General features: G+C 36.0%; 1 protein-coding gene across 20 annotated transcripts in view; it reads right to left on the bottom strand.

Annotated features, from left to right (window-relative positions):
- RIMS2 (regulating synaptic membrane exocytosis 2) overlaps positions 1-18,634 on the bottom strand; it is a 267,667-nt gene that overhangs the window by 33,455 nt on the left and 215,578 nt on the right. For 4 of the 20 annotated variants that reach the window (XM_070940381.1, XM_070940380.1, XM_070940389.1 and 1 more), the window contains one exon: positions 983-1,155. The exons of the other annotated variants lie outside the window; for them this stretch is intronic. In XM_070940381.1, coding sequence (XP_070796482.1) covers positions 983-1,155 — 173 coding nt within the window. The remainder of the gene's footprint in view (positions 1-982; positions 1,156-18,634) is intronic. 20 annotated transcript variants of the gene reach the window in all.

Consider the following 18,634-nt stretch of genomic DNA (forward strand, 5'->3'; position numbering starts at 1 on the left):
ACAGTTCTTTGTCACCTCCTCCCCTTCCCCCTTTTCATCATCTTGTTCATCCAACTTTTTCTCCAGTTCCTGATTCTCCTCTTCTTTCTCAAGGAATACTTCCCCATCCCCTTCCTCCCCTCCCTCTTTTCTTTCCTCATGTGATCTTCCGAACAAAAATTGAGGAAGCATGCAAGCAAATGAAAAAGAAGACAGAACCCAGTTAGGAAAGCAAGACAGAATTGAAACATTTACTTAATTGAGGGTGGGAGGGGACATCCACAAAATAAATACTAAATGGCAATGATGAGGGGAGAAAAACATGCAGCCCAATTCTACAAACTAATTAAGATAGACTCTTACTATTTTTAAGAGCAGAAATGGCAAGAAGTCTGTACAATAACATAAATGACAAAAATATCTGTATAGATATTCTTTAACAGTCAGGACAAAAATATTTATGAATCTTTCGGCATGTGTTGTACACAAATACACATCTGTAATACTGCTCTATGGCTTTGTGAAATCCATAACCACTACCAACATTAAATATTATCTTGTCTGCCGGAGGAATGTGAAGGTGCATACAGCTACACACATAATGAATGCATCATGAACTCTACAGTTTCCTGGTTCACATGGAAGGCAATTTGGCTCTCCTACAGACAGAATTAAAGCAGTACTGAGGGGGGAGGAAGTTTTTAGAAGAGGCCTATTTTAGGAACATCATAATGAGGTTACACTGCCATGACATACATTTATGAAATGTAGTCATTAAGATCCATACATGACTTGCTATTATAATCCAGAACATCTATTTTAAATTGTCCTATAGTGTGGAGTTTTAGTAAACTGTTTTGAAAGTAAGTAACCTACTTTCAAAAGAATGTAAACGGAAACAGAAGGCTACACTGAAATTTCAGAAAGTTACTGGAAGAGATATGTACTGGGATCCAGCTCAACTCATGGAAAAAAGGACGAAAGCAGACTTGTAGTTTCTTACCTAATTTTCTTGTTTCCTCTTGGCCGTTCTGATTGCACAGACATATAACTAGTGCTGCTAAAACGGGATGCACTACTGGTTCTCGAGACTGCTGATACATCGCTGACATCACTGTCCGAAGACTTGTTGGAGACATTATCAGAGCCTCGTTGAGGGTCCCGCCCGGGACGATACTGTAATACAAACGAATTATGATGTTCAAGGTAGCCTTAAAGGGATCTTGATCTTTTAATAATTCACTATCCAAGCTTTTTATTTGTCTACAGAGGGTGATGATGATTATTATTTTAATCTCAATATTCCCCAATAGCTAAGATTTAATTTACTTGAAACATCTCAAATATTTTTCTTTAATGTACTCAAAGCAGTTTGTGTGGTGTAAAAATGCAATCAACAGTAAAATAATGTTACATAAATATGAAAAAAAGAAAGCTATTTTAAAGGAAGTGTATGAAGGCCCGCAAAATCTGAAACCAATGTGTGTACCAATATAAAATTCTTGTTGCAAATTTTTTCATACATTTCATAAAAACTGAGACAGTGTTTTAGGTTATCATTGTCACCACCCAACAGTGAGATATAACAATCAGGGAAAATCATATTTAGTTGTCACAGGGATGTTACAAACTATCTCAAAAATGTTGCCAGTGTTTTGTTCTTTGTTTTAGTTATGACTACTTTGCATAAAATATAGATTGTCAACTTTAACATAAAAGTCTTTGGAAGCTGAATGGTTCATCTCTTGTCTTGTATGCAACCAACCAATTTAATTTATTCTATAAACCACAGTTAAACAAATGTGTCCATAAAATATTATATTAATTTTACAGCAAATTATCACAGTAAACGGGCATTTGCATCCAAGTTCTGAATCTTAAATAATATATACTTTATGATTCCATGGGACTGCATTCATTATATTAGGATTGGTGAATACCTTTTCCCCAAACACATTACAATATGGCAGTACCAGATGGCTGGAGAATTTACAAAGAGAGAACTAAAACGAACAGCAGATAAATCATTCTTCTGATTGTTTGAAACATTTGAGTTTCTTGCCAGGAAATGTATTGAGAGAGACTTATGAAATCAAGAAAACTATAGGAATGTCAGAGAAACTGTTTTCGTACCAATGGAAGGACAACCAATGAAGATAATAACCTGCTAATTCCTTTCCAGGAGTTAATGTGTGAAACATGTTGCCACAAAATTTTGGGATAACTTTAAAATGATCAATGATTAGATAACAAAGATTCATGGCTGACATATGGGCCATATTACCGATTTCTATGTTTACTGGCACTTTATCTTTATGCCAGATGTTAAAATAAACAAAAAAGCCTGATATTGATTTTAATAAATGATATTAACTGTTGATTCTAATAGTATTGTTTCTCTTGTTTTTATAATTTTATAATTTTTAATTTAGAACCATACTAGGTCTTGTGTAGAGAGAAAGTGATATATATAAATAAATAAACATAAACAAACAAACAAATAAATAAATCTATAAATTCATAGCAGTAAAGAAAAAACATGAACTTTAGAAAGAAATACAATATTAAGTATCTTCACAATCTCTAATTTAGTAATGCTAATAAAACATTTTAAAGAATTAAAAAATAAAATTATATGTACAGCATTATATTGTATATATTATATTTAAATGTATTTTAATGTGTACTTCCTGCATACACTCTGCATGGCAGGGAGAACTTAAATATTTTAATCTTAATATTATATATAATATAAAAGTATAAACTAAATAGTTACTATGTACACATATAAAAAATATATTTTCTAAAAATTAACGAATTGTTATAAGAATTTGGAGAAGAATTGACTTTAGAAATGAAATAAAAATTTCAGAGAATAACAAATGATTACTGGGATAAATTTTTATTCTATCACTAAAAATTCTAAACCTTTCCCATCCTAAAAGAAGGTATACTAAGTACATGAATTTAAGATCTAGATTTAGATTACTTTGTACTTCCAAGCATTTATAGTACAAAACAAAATAAAACTATATAAGATATTGCATTTATTTAAACATTTCCCCATTTTTGTGACAGAGTTTAAAATTGTATAATGCAACTTCATAATGCAACTTTTGCACTCAACAAGATTTTGACCAAAGAAAAAACAAGGCAGTTTTTCAAAACTTCAAGAAATGTGAGACAGTTTTCTATACAGTAGGAAATATGCATTTTTTAAAACAATATGAAGGAAAGATGCTTATCTGGCTCCTTTAAATATTTTCATAGCAATTTAATTTCTAAGTTCTTTGAGGTTTTTTTTTTTCTGAAATGTGCAGAGATACATTGCTTTCAATAGTCTGAATTCAAATCATGTATGTTCAGCTCAGTAAACTGTCAATACTGACATTCATTTCATCATCTGGTATAAGTCTTGTATGCCAAATTATAAGCTATATATCCTTCTAATCAGTTTTCATTGAGTTTGCATTTATTGGACTGATTCCGAATTTATAATATAAAAAAGACCATCATGAAATAATAGAGCTCACTGTAATAATAATTGTAATAGGAATCAGGAATCAGTATTATTTCTAATCCATTGATTTTAGTCCATTATCTTCAAGAAAACTTTAGTTTAACCTACATATTCAGTAATCATTAATACTTGTTGTCTGTACTTTTCCATATTTCTTCTGAATGTGTACATTATTATATCATCTGAAAGAAAAATGTATTATTTAATGTTCTGAAGACAGAAATTACCAGTTAAATTTGTTCTAGCTAAAAAGATTTTTTTTTTAAAAAAAGTGTATTTTTAATAAGAAACGTACTTGAAGCATTTCTTACTTTTTGCTAAAAACAATTCATGCTTTATCTGTGTTTAATATATATTATTTCATGTTTTCTTAAACCTGGATTAAAGCCGTTTAAACAGCATCTGGGAGTCCTATCATTATTACAGGTATTTAGTAAAATACAGTTAGTCCTTATAACCATTTGTTCAGTGGCTATTTGAAGTTACAGCAGCACTGAAAAATTATGACCATTTTTCACACTTATGACTATTGCAGCATCCCCACGGTCACCTGATTAAAATTCGGATGCTTGGCCTGTATTTATGACGGTTATAGTATCCCAGGGTTACGTGATCACCTTTTGTGACTTACAGCAAGCAAAGTCAGTTTGCTTGCTATAAGCCAGATTCATTTAACAGCCATGTTACTAACTTAACAAGTGCAGTGATTCACTTAACAACTGGGGCAAGAAAAGTTGTAAAATGGGCCAAAAATCACTTAACAACTGTCTTGCTTAGCAATGGAAATTTGGGGCTCAATTGTTGTCATAAGCTGAGGACTACCTGTTATGGGAACCAATGCCATGGAAGTACCTGAAACTGATAGGAAGCATTACAAACTAGAAACGGTTAACTATTGTTAGTGTTTGAAGGCAATAGAAATAAGGAAACATCAGCAACTATATTGAAGTGAATCAACACTCTTTGAAAGGAGTGAGGGACAGAATTATAGCAACAGAAACAATATATTGATATATGGATCAATGTGGGTCAAAGAGGCCATCTACATTAAGACTGAACAGCCCTCTCAATGGGGGGTGGCGGGGCGGAATACAATGCCACCTATCTTCTGTTTACAACATAGTCCTTTCAGCAGTTCCAAGAAGGTTCCACACCCATTTGCACTCTTTGGGTGACTCTTGAAGGTGCAGATAAACCTCCAAGTGGCCTCAACAGCTCTCAAAAAGAGTCCTAATGATCAGATGACCATAAGGAATACACGTAAACCTTCCATCATCCACCATTCAGTCAGAACTGAAGAAGCTTCTTGGAGGAGAAGCAAAACATCTTCAAGGAAAAAGAAAGTCCAGTTGCCTTTTGAATAAAGCACTTTTAGGATTATCTAGCAGAAAATTAAGTTTCTCAATGTATTCTGAATGAAAATTCACAAAAAGTGACAAGAAATAGTCTACTATAATATGTTGCCTTTTTGGTCAGAAAATATACATACTTGTAAACAATTTTTGAATCACAGCTTCTTTTTTTTACCGATGGTTACTTTGGAATAAATTGGAATAACAAACAACTTTGAATCATTTATGTCATAGAACCTTTTATCTGGAGAACATTTTATTTTTATATGCCACTAAAAGCCAGAGTATTCTAATATTTATTCTAATTCTAATATAACATGTTGAATGATAGCTAGCAAATATATGTATTTCCTGATAATAGAATAATATTTCGATTTCCTTTCTCTTTCTTTTGTGCAATTTGGATGTCCCAAGAAACATTATTTTGCTTTTTTTGTTGTCGTTATTCATTTTGTTTGAGGGGCTATATTGTGCTTGGTCCTCCATTCTCATGGTAAGTTTTCCTGTTTATTTCCCCCAAGAATGTTTAGAACTGATTTTATACCAAAAATACTTTGATCATCATTTGCAAGTCTTCAGGCAGGCCTGAAGATCCAACGAAAAAAATGGCTTCTAGGCCATTTTTTTACCTCATAAGGCAGGCCAGATCACATTTTTTTCCTTCAACTTCTTACTACAAATCTGGTGTTTTTAGTTGTAGAAGCAGACTTCTTTTATCACTTTTACAAGGTGGCTTCACAATATATCTTTTTTGTAGATTGCACCTACATTTTTAATCGGTACCGAAATGAAGAGAAGCCCTTTATTGGGGGGGGGGGGAGGGAAGGATACTTTAGTGAAGTCTAAACTAATAAATTGATAATTTAATAAATAGGAAAATTGCCTAAACTAATTGCTTAGCAGATAATTTATGATGTCATATGCTTGTGGACAGGATTGCATTTTAAAAAAATTATTTAGCTAGGCTAACATTTCAGGGGAATCTATCCCTATTTTCAACGCACACACAAGACTTCATTTCTAGCCACGGGGACAGTTGTGGGTTTCTACCAGTTCACCCCGGATCGGGCGAACCAGTATCAGCAGCAACAGGAGGCTTCGCCCACCCACTCAGACACTTCTGTGCATCTGCAGAAGCGTCTTGCGCGCCCACGAGCGCCCACGAGTGAATTTGAAACCCGCCCCTGCATGGGTATATACTATATCCATGAACCTATGACATGCGTGCCACAGGTGGCATACAGAGCTCTCTCTGTGCCAGAAACCCAAAGATCAGGTGGCCGGCACACGCTTGCGCACCGACCAACTGATCTTTGGGTTTTTGGTGCTCTGGCGCATGCATATGTTCCAGTTTGGGCACGCAGTGTCGAAAAGGTTAGCCATCACTGTACTCTATGATAGAAGAAAAAATAGATATAGAAGCACAACAGCACGTGCATGAAGATGCTGTGACAGACGATTGTTGGAAAAATGAAACCTGTTTTGCTTCTTCCTAGATAACATTAAGAAGCTTACTGAGCTGAGGAAGAGATATCGTAGGAAGCAAGACAACTGAGCATAGCCCATCCATAGGGAAGATAAATAACCATGTGATAGATGCTACTGTCACTGATGCTAGTGGTGGGGAAAAGACTGATCCCTCAGAAGAGATTGTGAAGGTCTGTGTGTCTTCCTAATGATCCATTTCCATAAGATTAGTAACTGACCCAAAGGAATTTGATGTGAATAAAGTAGTAAAGGTAAAGCCAGACAAAACTGAAATCCTTTGTACAAAAAGTCTATTACTATACAGAAAAAAAGTCTGTTCTAATTAAATTTTCCTTTAAGATGAGAATGACTCTGGAGATTATTATTAAATGATCAGCTATTACTTAAAGCTTTGAATTTGCATAAATAAATAAATAAATAAAATTGATTTTGCATTACTTTGAGGTAGATCATTGCTTTCCATCTTGGTAGAATCTGACAAGATCACAATCCTGTATATGTTAGTAATGTCTTAATGTAATTACTATAATGTATTTTATTTCAAACTGAATGAAAAACAATTCAAAATGTTCCACTCAGGTATCACATGGCACCTTTATTTTATCTACAGCTTGGGTTACCAGTTCACCTACAAGTACAATTCAAATTGCAGAGCATTACTATTAAAATATATATATAGGACAAGATACTTACAGGGCTATTACTATATCAATCAAGTTTTTAAAACCCTTGTATATAACTCAACACCATGACTGTGCCTGACAGCATCATGTAAGGTCAGCTGCTTCTTCACCTATATTCCATCGGAAATTGGAAATTCTCTTTTAAACCAGCATTGGATTATGTTGTCACTTAAGATCAATTATGGATCATTAACTTCTGTTCCTTCTCCTTCTATTTCATAATTAATGCAGTGATGAGTTTTAATGATTTAACATTGCATGTATATTTTAATACTTATCAGTTCTTTCAGCAGCTATTTTAAGGAAAGAAAAAAGGAGATTATTTGACTTTTAAACTACCCATTATAAAAGTTTTGGGTGGTATATAAAAGTGAAGCATATTAAACAACAAATCCCATAGTAACATTAAATTATCAATTGCCACCCAAGATTTTTAAAACATTTATTTTAAATATATATATATATACAATGACATATTGTTACAGGTCAACTAGAAAAGATATGATTTTAAAGCATTCTTTAAAGTGCAAATAGCAATTCTAGTACCACATGGCCACCACGGAAAAAGTCAGCCCCACTCTGGAGATAGACCTCCCCAGTTAATCTGAGTAAATTGTAAAAAAATTGCAGGAAGAGGCATTTTAGCTAAATGTAAGTAAATACAATCAATAGTTGGCATTCAATAGGTTGAGCTGATCTACCATGTACCTGCAAAATATCAAAAGAGATTCACAAATCTAGGATGAAAGATTTTAAATTATTTTGACAGAGCAAACTAATACTGAGACCTTTTTAGAATGGGATGTCCAAGAAGATCTTAAACAGGTTAGATTGGGTTGGATATATGGTTTTAGCTACTAAACAGATCAGTTATATGTTGTAGTTGTATGTTAACTTAAGATGCTTTTGCCTTTTGAATTAACACAGAACAGGACAAAACAAAACAAAATAAAGCTTGCCATCTATAATTGTTATCTAAGGTTTTGGTCTACCCTCTGAGACGGACCTAGAGATACTTAGTCAAACATTATTAGTCAAACATCACAAAGAAATATTTATTGAATTTTGCATATATTACATATTAAATGCTTGGGGGGAGGGGATCTGCAGCTATTTTTAAACATCCTTGATAGTTTACCATTCACATGAATCAAGCAAAATGTGTCTATAGCAATGGCCTCCAATCTTTTGGGCACCAGGGACCAGTTCTGTGGAGAGAGGTTTTTCTGTGGAGCAGAAGGGTTTCACGTGCTGCTTGCATCCTGTAGATGGGGCTTCGCTTCTTTGCGTGGCCCAGTTTCTGGCATGTGTGGCCGATTGCCGGTCCACAGACTGGGGATTGGGGACCCCTGATCTATAGTATAGTTGATTTTAAACATTCATTTTCTGCTTTTCTTTCTTATGAACGTACAGCTCGGGAGTGAAGAACATGAGAACAGCCATGGTGGCGCAGTGATTACAATGCAGTACTGCAGGCTAATTCTGCTGAATGCCAGCAGTTCGATTTTCAAAGTTAAAATGATGACCCAGATTGTTGGGAGAAATATGCTGGCTCTGGAAACCGTTTAGAGAGAGCTGTAAAGCATTATGAAGCAGTATATAAGTTCTATTGCTATTGCTATGAGATTCATGATACTCTGCTTCCATCTGAAAACAAATGAAATGCTTTCTAGAATCTAAAATGACAAGGATGGCATCTGGGATTCGTTCAAAACTGTAAATTCTGAGGAAATGACCACTGTCCTCTATGAGAAGAGCACTCTCATTTGTGGGCATAATCCTTCACCTTCCTGATTGGCTTGACCTACAGTGAAGAAAGAAGGGACTGGGTTTAAATGATTGCAAATTCCTCTTATAAAGAGGGTGCCAGACTTAAAAGTCAGTGGTGTGTCCCCTTCTCAAGACACCACCACTGAACCAGTCAACATGGATATTTAAAGAAAAGTGGTTGCGAATGAGGTAGGATGTCAGTTACAGAAGGTTGTGAATAATATCTAGATATTTTATATTGAGATTCAGATTTGGATATGAGATAGACACTGCATTGGTCACTATTTTTCATAACTAGATGAGGGAGTGCATCCCTTTTAGTCTTGCTTGTATTTTTCAGCATGCAAAATACCATAGTTCATAGTATCCCCTTCAACCAGTGGTGAAATGCACCCTGTTATATCCGGCTTGGGTGAACCGGTAGTGCCAGCGGCAGGAGGCTCCGCTGACCCACCCGGACGTCATCACATCCGTTTTTTACCCTCTGCGCATGCCCAGAAAGTTCTGTGCATGCGTGGAAAATGCATGCACATTCTCACATTTGCGAACTGGTAGCAAAGATAAATGGATTTCATCCCTGCCTTCAACTATTTGCCAGGAATAGAAGTCAGAAGGATTGTTGTAGAGGAATTGGGCTCCTTACTGACTGGATAGTGCCAAATAATTTTGAAGGAGACGTGCCTCAAGACAAATCTCTCTCCTCCGTCCTCTTTAGTGTCTATATGAAATCATGTCTGCTGACTGTATATCTCTACCTGAAGCTGCACAGGAAATGACGTGAATCTCCTGACCTAGGAGAAGACTAGGAAACAAGAGAGTAGATGAAGGAGAACAAGATTTGGATGAATTCCAGCAATATAAAGGCATAATTGCTCAGAAATCTTCTAGTTTTTGAATGGGCCATCTTTAACTCTGGATAGGTGACACGATCCTTGATTTGCTTTTTGAAAGTTACTCTGGCACTGAAAATAGTGACTTGCAACTAGAGCTCGCACATATAACCATCATAGCATCCTCATGTCATGTTGGCAACTGGCATGTATTTACAAGGATTGCAACTTCATGGAGTCACATGATTACCATATGCGACTTTCCCAGCTGTCTTTTAGCAAGCAAAGTCAATGAGGGAAGTCAGATTCACTTAAGGACCAATCAATTCACTTAATAACTGCAACAATTCATTGAACCATAGCAGAAAAGGTTATAAAATTGGGTGCATTTCGCTTAATTGTCTTGCTTAGGAAAGGAAATTCTGATCCCAGTTGTGGTTGTAAACTGAGGACTCTTATGTAAGCTGATCCTTGACCCAACTGTCACTTAGGGCTCAAGAACCCAAAATAGTTCAAAGTTCCCTCTACCAATTCTGGTCAGCATGCCTGTATTATATTTTGGATAAGAGCAATCTGACGATAGTGATTCAAAGTTTAGTAACTTTTCAACTGGACAATGTAATGTAATGTTTGGGAAAAGGTGAACACTCTCAGAATGAATATTATTCTCAAATTAATTTGTATTCTGAGAGTAATTTCAGTTTATATATCTGGAAATTTTTTCAGAAAATAAATTCCTTGTTTAGAAAATTATTATGGTGTTCTTTGATTCCGAGAATATCTTTATTGAAAATGCAATTACTAATTAATTAGGAGCATTTGGTTTTCTGAATCTGGAGCTACAGTATACCCTCATGCTTACCTATTGTCAAGTATTAAATACTAGAAACCTATAATTGGTGTTAATTTTTCAATTAAGTTTGAAATATACATGCATAGCACCTTTTATTGTATGGACAGTATCTCAAAACACTAAAACTCTGGTATCTCTGGAAATAATTGCTTTATGTTAATTAGAAAGTTATGGAATGGAATGTCTAACAAAAATTATTCAACCCTTTTTCCCATGCCAAACTGACTCTATCTGTAAACACGTAGAAAAAGATGGTGATATTGAAAAATTGAATGGAAGATTTACTTTTTTTCTTTATTAAGGTTTTGGAAGTTTCTAGAAAATTTGGAACATATCTACAATACCTCCCAAATTATAAATTCAAGTAGAGGAGCACCATCATGTGATCTTCCATGAACACTGCATGCATTTTCTAAAATAGAGCATCATATAGCTCATCTTTTGATTTTTTAATAATAAAGTTTAATTTTGTTTATCTCTTGCAAGATTGATGTATCACTTGAAGAGGAAAGCAAGGTTTAAACCTGTTATCATATACTTTTATGTTACAGGGTTAGAAAGTCGTGTTATAGAAAATATTTTTCTCAATTTTCCTCTGCCATCTGGGCAATATAAATTGCAGCAGACTTCTATCTCACACATAAAATAGGATTAAGATACCTAGGTAGAATAGAGCAGAAGACAGGATCAGGAGGTATAGACTTCAAGGGTTTGGGGAGAAGAGCTTTTATCCTTTCACCCTATAGGCCCAGCTCGGGCAAAAGTGTTGCTATATTGCTATTGATCAGAAGTTCCTTCAAGATTTTAACATTTATTTAAAAATAACTGAGTGCTAGGAAGGCTGAAGACATGACTTTTGACATCTGTTTTTTAGTGATTAAAACAAATGAATTAACCAGTAAATTACGGTAGCTAAGAAAGCAAGTATAAATATAGAATGGTTCCAAGCTTTCTACAGCAGGGATCTCCAACCTTGGCAACTTTAAGACTTGTGGACTTCAATTCCCAGAATTCTTCAAATTCTCAAAGCTGGCTGAGGAATTCTGGGAATTGAAGTCCACAAGTCTTAAAGTTGGCAAGGTCCGAGACTCCTGTTCTACAGGAAGTCCAAATGTAGCTAGCTATTGAATTAATGTATCATAAAGGTAGAGCTCTTCATTTGACAGGAATAACACCTGTTCCTATTACTAACGTTTACAATTCAATGGATAGCTCTGATCATGCTAATGAAGGCTGGAAGTTTAAAATTCTAATTTGCTTAAATAAAATTGCTCTTAAACGTAGATTCTTTGTGTCTAATTTTATTATCCGGTGATCTTGTACTTTAATCAAGCCTTTTGTATGAACAAAATTCTGAATATAAAAGGAAGGTATTATAGATGCTGGAAGTTAGTGGTGATATATTCAGATTAAAAATCTACAAGCAATTGATGCTTTTCAATAACTGTCAAGATTCTAAATTGAACATATAGTATTGAAGCAAAAGTTGGTACCGCTCACATGTAGTGATATACTCTTCACTATATCATTTTCTAAATTAGCCCCCATTTCTATCACTCCACCGTATAAAGATATGGAGGAGGAAATTATTTAGATTTTTTTATAGTAACTCCTACTTTCTTTGCTAACAGGTTTATGACTATACCAATTCCCATACCCATATATTTCAATAATATTAGAGGTAGATGGCCAGGCAATAATTACATTAGAGCTTTTAATGACATGACACCCAGTATCCCTCTACAGTAACTGAGTTTCAGTATTGTAAAACTAATATAGATAGTCCTTGACTTACAACAATTTGTTTAGTGATCGTTCAAAGTTACAACGGCACTGAAAAAAGCAAATTATGACTGTTTTTCACACTTCATGACCATTGCAACATCCCCATGGTCACATGATCAAAATTTCAACAATTGGCAACTGGCTCTTATTTATGATGGTTGCAGTGTCCTGAAGTCATGTGATCATCTTTTGTGACCTTCTAACAAGCAAAGTCAATGGAGAAGCTGGATTCATTTAACAACTGTGTTACTAATTTAACAACTGCAGCAATTCACTTAACAACTGTTGCAAGAAAGGGGTCATAAAATGGGGCAAAATTCACTTAAAAACTGTCTTGCTTAGCAATAGCAAGTTTGCGCTCAATAAAATGGTTCTTTATACAGAATTACCTGTATAAAAATAAGCATTCTTTGGACGCTTAATTTGAATGATCCGATTTTCTGTATATATTTCTAAAAAGTGCTCCAAATTATGTAATGAAGAAGTGCTTCATTATGTTATATAACCTAGTACAGTACATCATTCTTCCCAGCAATCCTACCCAAATTTGAAATTATTCTACAGTTCAAAAAAATAGAACTTAGACTGGCTCAAGACATTTTGCTGCTTGAGGCCAACCAGGCAATTACACTGCTACCTATCTATTTCACCATAATGTGGAACCAACGCCAATTAATTTATTTTAACACTTGAAACAGAAGATCCCATAAACATTTCTATTCATACCTTACAATATAATTAAGTGACATATTAAATAACTAAATATTTCCTCCTTACTTTTTAAGACATTCAAAAATTGCTGCCAGAAGTGACTGCTCCTTCTTTAATAAAAGTATAAAATAAATTTTACTTTCATGGTAACTTTGTAAAGTAATGGAGAAATTGACTTTGCTGGAAGTATCACACAATGCAGCTGGAAACAAATAATATTAAACATAGAGAAACAAACCTTAAAATATATTTTTAAGGATTACCTAAGTGAATTCCCTTGACAAAATTGACATAACATGTCCAAACTCTCTATACCATATTGTGTATATGTCAAGACATTTTTTGTTGTTATTAACTTCTGGCAGTTGTTTTTATATCTACATATCACACTGGCATAAACAAATTTCTTTTCACAAAAAATATAGTCTATAACAGAAACATTTCTGTGTGTCAGATTTCTTCAAACCTGAGCCCTGAAAATTTCCAAAATATTGTAAAAACCTAGTGAAACAAAGAATTTTTTTTTTTCCAACTGCAAGTAGGGTTTTCAGGTCTGAAATTTAGATGAATTTATATCAGTATCTTATCACTAACTGTCGAACAAGAAAACTGCTGGTATAAAGTATTTCATTTATGATCATTGTTTTTGAAATATGATAATGTAAAAAAGCAGCAGAGAATTGTAAGCTATATGAAATATGTTTACAATGCTATAGTTTTAGACAAAATATGTATCCTGAAATCAATGAAATCCTAGCATTCCAGCATCTGCTGTTGGAGTCTCAACTACTCTGAAAAAAATGAGGAGGCATCTCCTGGATAAATAGCATTGTGCTTCTTAGGAAAGGGCCTTTGCGAGGCCACTCAAATACCCCCAGGCTACAGCTGGCATAATTCATCCCACAACTCCTTATCTCAAGAAAATAAATATATTTAGGTCAAAAATTCAGCAAAATTCCTTTCCTATCTCCAGCCATAGCTGGTATGTCCCAGTAAACTTTGTAAGGTCAGATGAACTTTCCCAGTCCTGGTTTACCAGCAAATCATGTTTTGCTACCTTTGATTTTTGGGCTTTATTAATCATTTGCTGTTTTCATAAAAACTTATAAGTGAAATTTAGATTTGCAGAGCAAAACAACGTTTGTTTATATCCTATACAGGTAGTACTTGACTTATAACAGTTTGTTTAGTGACCATTCAAAGTTGCAACGGCACTGAAAAAAGTGACTTATGACCATTTTCCACACCTAACAACTGTTGCAGTGTTCTCTTGGTCACGTGATTTAAATTCAGATGCTTGACAACTGGTTCATATTTATGATGGTTGCAGTATCCCAGGGTCATGTGATCATCTTTTGTGACCTTCTGACAAGCAAAGTCAATCGAGAATCCATGTTCAGTTAACAACCATGCTACTAATGTAACAACTGCTGTGATTCACTTAACAAATATAACAAGAAAAGTCATAAGATGGGGCAAAACTCACTTAACAAATTTCTTACTTAGCAACATAAATTCTGTGCTCAATTGTGGTCATAAGTAGAGGACTACCTGTACTTATTACTCAAGGATAAAGAAATAAGATAAATTACTATTCTCAATTGCAAAGCATAGTTTCTCAATTCTAAACTCCAAAGTATATTTTTCAGAACTCAGGAGTATATTTAGCTTATAATGACATATGCTGAGAAAAAATATTGTAGAAATACAACATCTTTCTTCAATCTCTATTAAATTGGCTTGTATCGCCATATCTGTCCCTTAGATATCTAAATTACTTAAATCTTCTAGTATCGTGATGGCGAACCTATGGTACGCGTGCCATAGGTAGCACACGTAGCCATATCGGTGGGCACACGAGCTCAGCTCTGGCACGCACGCTGATTTTCGGGCCTTCTGGGCCCACCACAAGTAGGGAAATGGGCTGTTTCCTGCCTCCGGAGGGCCTTGGGGGATGGGTGGGGAAGGCCCATTTTTCTCTCTCCCCAGGCTCCAGAGACTTTCTTGGAGTCTGGGGAGAGCAAAAACAGTCTCCCCTCCACCAGGAAGTTGGCAAAAGGGCCGTTTTTGGCCTCCAGAGGGCCTAGAAAGGCTCTGGAGCCTGGGGAGAGCAAAAAACGGGCCTTCTGGTCCCATCGGAAGTTGGCAAATGGGCCATTTCCGGCCACTAGAGAGCTCTGAAGCCTGGGAAGAGAGAAAAACAGGCTCACCGGGCCACCGTGTGCCAGGAATAGGGGCGCGCGCGCATGCATGGCACACATAGAATTATGGGTGTGGGCATGTGCGCATGTGACCCCCCCCCCCCAGCATCCCCCCCCCCGCTCCTGGCACGCGATGGCAAAAAGGTTAGCCATCACTGTTCTAGTATATTCAAAATTTCATTCATGCATCTCTGATTAGGTATCCCATCTGCATTCTATTTTCTTGACAAAATATTAATTGTCATTAATAACACATTCTTTACAATAACAATTTCTCTGTTGATGTTATGGGCAGAAGAAATAACCTTGAGGAACAGGAGAAAGAGCCTCAAACAAGAAAACAGATAAAAGAAATCTGAGTAGGGGGCAGAAAGGTAATTTGAGAGCGTCTCAGATATGACTATCCCTAGGTTCATAAAGTTAAAGGGAGGGAGGAGGAAAGTGCATTCAGACTGGCAAGACTCTGTTTCTATGACCTTATAATAAAAGTAGCATCAGCTAGCCTGTTTTTGGTTTCCAAATTTGATCTACCCTGGAGGGCTGTCAGTTGACTTTCCATTGTCCCTCTCTAGATTTTTATGATAGCCTTGAAAAGACAGCTGCAACTAGTTATCTATTATGAAATATGTATGCTGGAGAACATATTAGCTAAATCTTTACAGTATATATTATCTTGTGAGAAATCCTGGAGAACTAATAAAATATCATCTGATAAGGACCAGGAAAAAGTTGTGCCTATCATAAAAAATGAAAATTCTGGAGACACAATATTTTTCAGTTTTATCAAACAAATTAAAAAATATTCCATAACATTCTGGTTAGCCAAATAGCTAAATCATGGTCAAGATGACCCAAATATTAAGTTGATATGTAACTGGTTAAAAAAATCATAATCATCAGTGATTCCTCACCAAACCAAAGAAATAATATTAATCTCATAATAATGTATTACTTTTGTACGGTTACTGAATCAAAACAGATTCAATGTCAGATAATCACATTAATCATTAAGAGAAGCCTTAAGTGAATGCCAGTTTTCCCAAAACTAATTTTGTTCAGCCAGTTTAGCCTAAAATTCTGCTTATAACAATGTTAGGATATTAGCTGATTCTATTTATAATAAGCGGAAATGTTCTGCTTTTCATTTTATGAAACAATTATTTCCAATGTCCAAAGAAAAGAAATATGAAAATACTTTACAAAATAGAACAGAATTTCTAAACTAAAAAACACATTTTGGAAGAAGGTCATTTTTGTATTATTGCCAAGAAAACTATATTCAGCATTTCCATAGAGATGAGGGCTGCAACTATCTTTTCTGAAAAGGCAATTTTATTCATTTAATTTGTTGCACCTGCGTGAGTAGAAAAGATAGAACCATAAACTTCACAAATCAGTGGGAGTTTGCATGCAGATTTGGCCATTTTTACAGTAGAAACCTATTTTGTACTATTTTTTTTTTTGCTCAAAAAAATTATTTTTGCTCAGAAGTATTCATTAGAATATAAAATAATAGGGTTAGAAGGGACCTTGGAGGTCCTCTAGTCCAACCCCCTGCCCAAGGCAGGAGATCCTGTACCATTCTGGACAAATGAATGTCCAGTCTTTTCTTAAAAATCTCCAATGATAGCACATCCACACCTTCTGGAGGCAAACCATTCCACTGATAAATTGTTCATTATTTATTTATTAAAGTTATATTCTACCTGACTCTAGATGACTTTCAATCAGTTTAAATGTAATATAAATAGAGATCTTAAATTTAAAAGTCAGTTAAAATAATATTGATTTAGATAGAGAGAAAGGAAGCAAAGTAGGAAGAAGGTGGAGTGTTATCTTTAGACATCTACAAAATCCACATACCCAGGCTAGTTGACACAGCCATGTTTCAAGCCTTCTTGGAAGGCCAATAGGATGGGCGTGGATCTCACTTCAGGAGACATGATGTTCCAGAGGGCAGGAGCCATGGCAGAAAAGACTCTTTTTCTGGATACCACCAGCTGAAATTCATTGACCAATAGGGGCCACAGCATGGCCCTTCTGCTGGGGGATGGGCTAGTCCCATTATGAGAAGCCAGTTCCTCAGATAGGGTGGACCGACAGATACTTTGAATTGGACCTGGAAGCAAACTGGCAACCAATACAGCTTGTAGAACAGCAGTGTAACATGGGCCATCCTAGGGGCTTCAAGAACTGCCTATACAGCGGTGTTTTGCACCAACAGAAGCTTCTGGATACTCTTCAAGAGTAGCTCTATATAAAGTACATTGCAGTAGCCTAAATGTGAGATGACCATGGCTTGAGTGAGTGCCAATCCAGGAAAGGACGCAGCTGGGGCACAACACAAAGGTGCACAAAAGTTCTCCTAGCCACGACTGCCACCTGTTCATTGAACAGGAGTCATGAGTCCAGGAGAATTTCCAAATTACGCACCAAACCTTTCTGGGATAGTGCAACCCCATCCAGAACTGAATGTGTTAAAGTCCTGGAACCCCAAGCTCTACACACCCAAAGCCACTCGATCTTACCAGGGTTCAACTGAAGTCTGTTGTCCCCTGTGCAGACCCCTACCAGCCTGCAGGCATTCTGAGAGGGCAGCAACAGCAACACTTGGGTCACTCAGGATGGAGATATAAATTTGAGTATCATCAGCATACTGATGGAACCTCATCCCAGGATGGTGAATGGTCTCACCCAGTAGTATGTGTATGTTAAAAAGGAGTGGAGGGGATATTAAGCCCTTCACACATCACAAAGGAGTGCCCGTGGACTGGAACTCTCACTCCCTATCAACACCGATTGGGACCAAGAAAGGAGTCCCACTAGCACAAGACTGTTCAATCCAACCTCACAATCCATAGTCAGTCCAAAAGGGTTCCATGGTTAATGGTATCAAAGGCTGCTGAGAAGTCAAGGTGAACAAGGATGGATCCATTATTCCATGCTACTCTCACTAAAAATCATCAATTGCAACCAATGCTGTTTCGGTCCCATAACCGGGCCTGAAATCTGACAAGAAGAAATCTAGATAATCCCTTTCATCTTTAAACTACCATGTAACCACCTTCTCTACCATCTTCCCTAAAATGGTAGTTTGGAGGCCGGATGGAAATTGTCCAGACAGATGGGATCAAGAGATGATTTTTGAGGAGGGGCAAACCAGGGCGGCTTTAAAAGTTCCCAGAAACATCCTCTCTGTAGTGAAGAATTTGTCACTGCCTGAACCTGCCTGGCTGCCACCATCCTTGCATTTCACCTAATTGACACGTGGTTGCACTGACAGCATCAGAAACCCTGTCCATTTCATCAGGTTCAACAGGGTCAAATTGTTCCAAGATAACCAGATAAGATCTTTTCAGACATATTTGGATCTGCACCATGGATGGGTTCCAGCTGGGAATGAATCCAAGCAACTTTGTCCATCAAGTGTTTAAATTCCTCTGAATGGTCCTGAAGATGATC

The sequence above is a fragment of the Pituophis catenifer genome, unplaced genomic scaffold (genome assembly GCF_029215685.1).
Source record: "Pituophis catenifer annectens isolate HBS135680 unplaced genomic scaffold, rPitCat1.0.hap2 SCAF_3, whole genome shotgun sequence".
Taxonomy (NCBI): Eukaryota; Metazoa; Chordata; class Lepidosauria; order Squamata; family Colubridae; genus Pituophis; species Pituophis catenifer.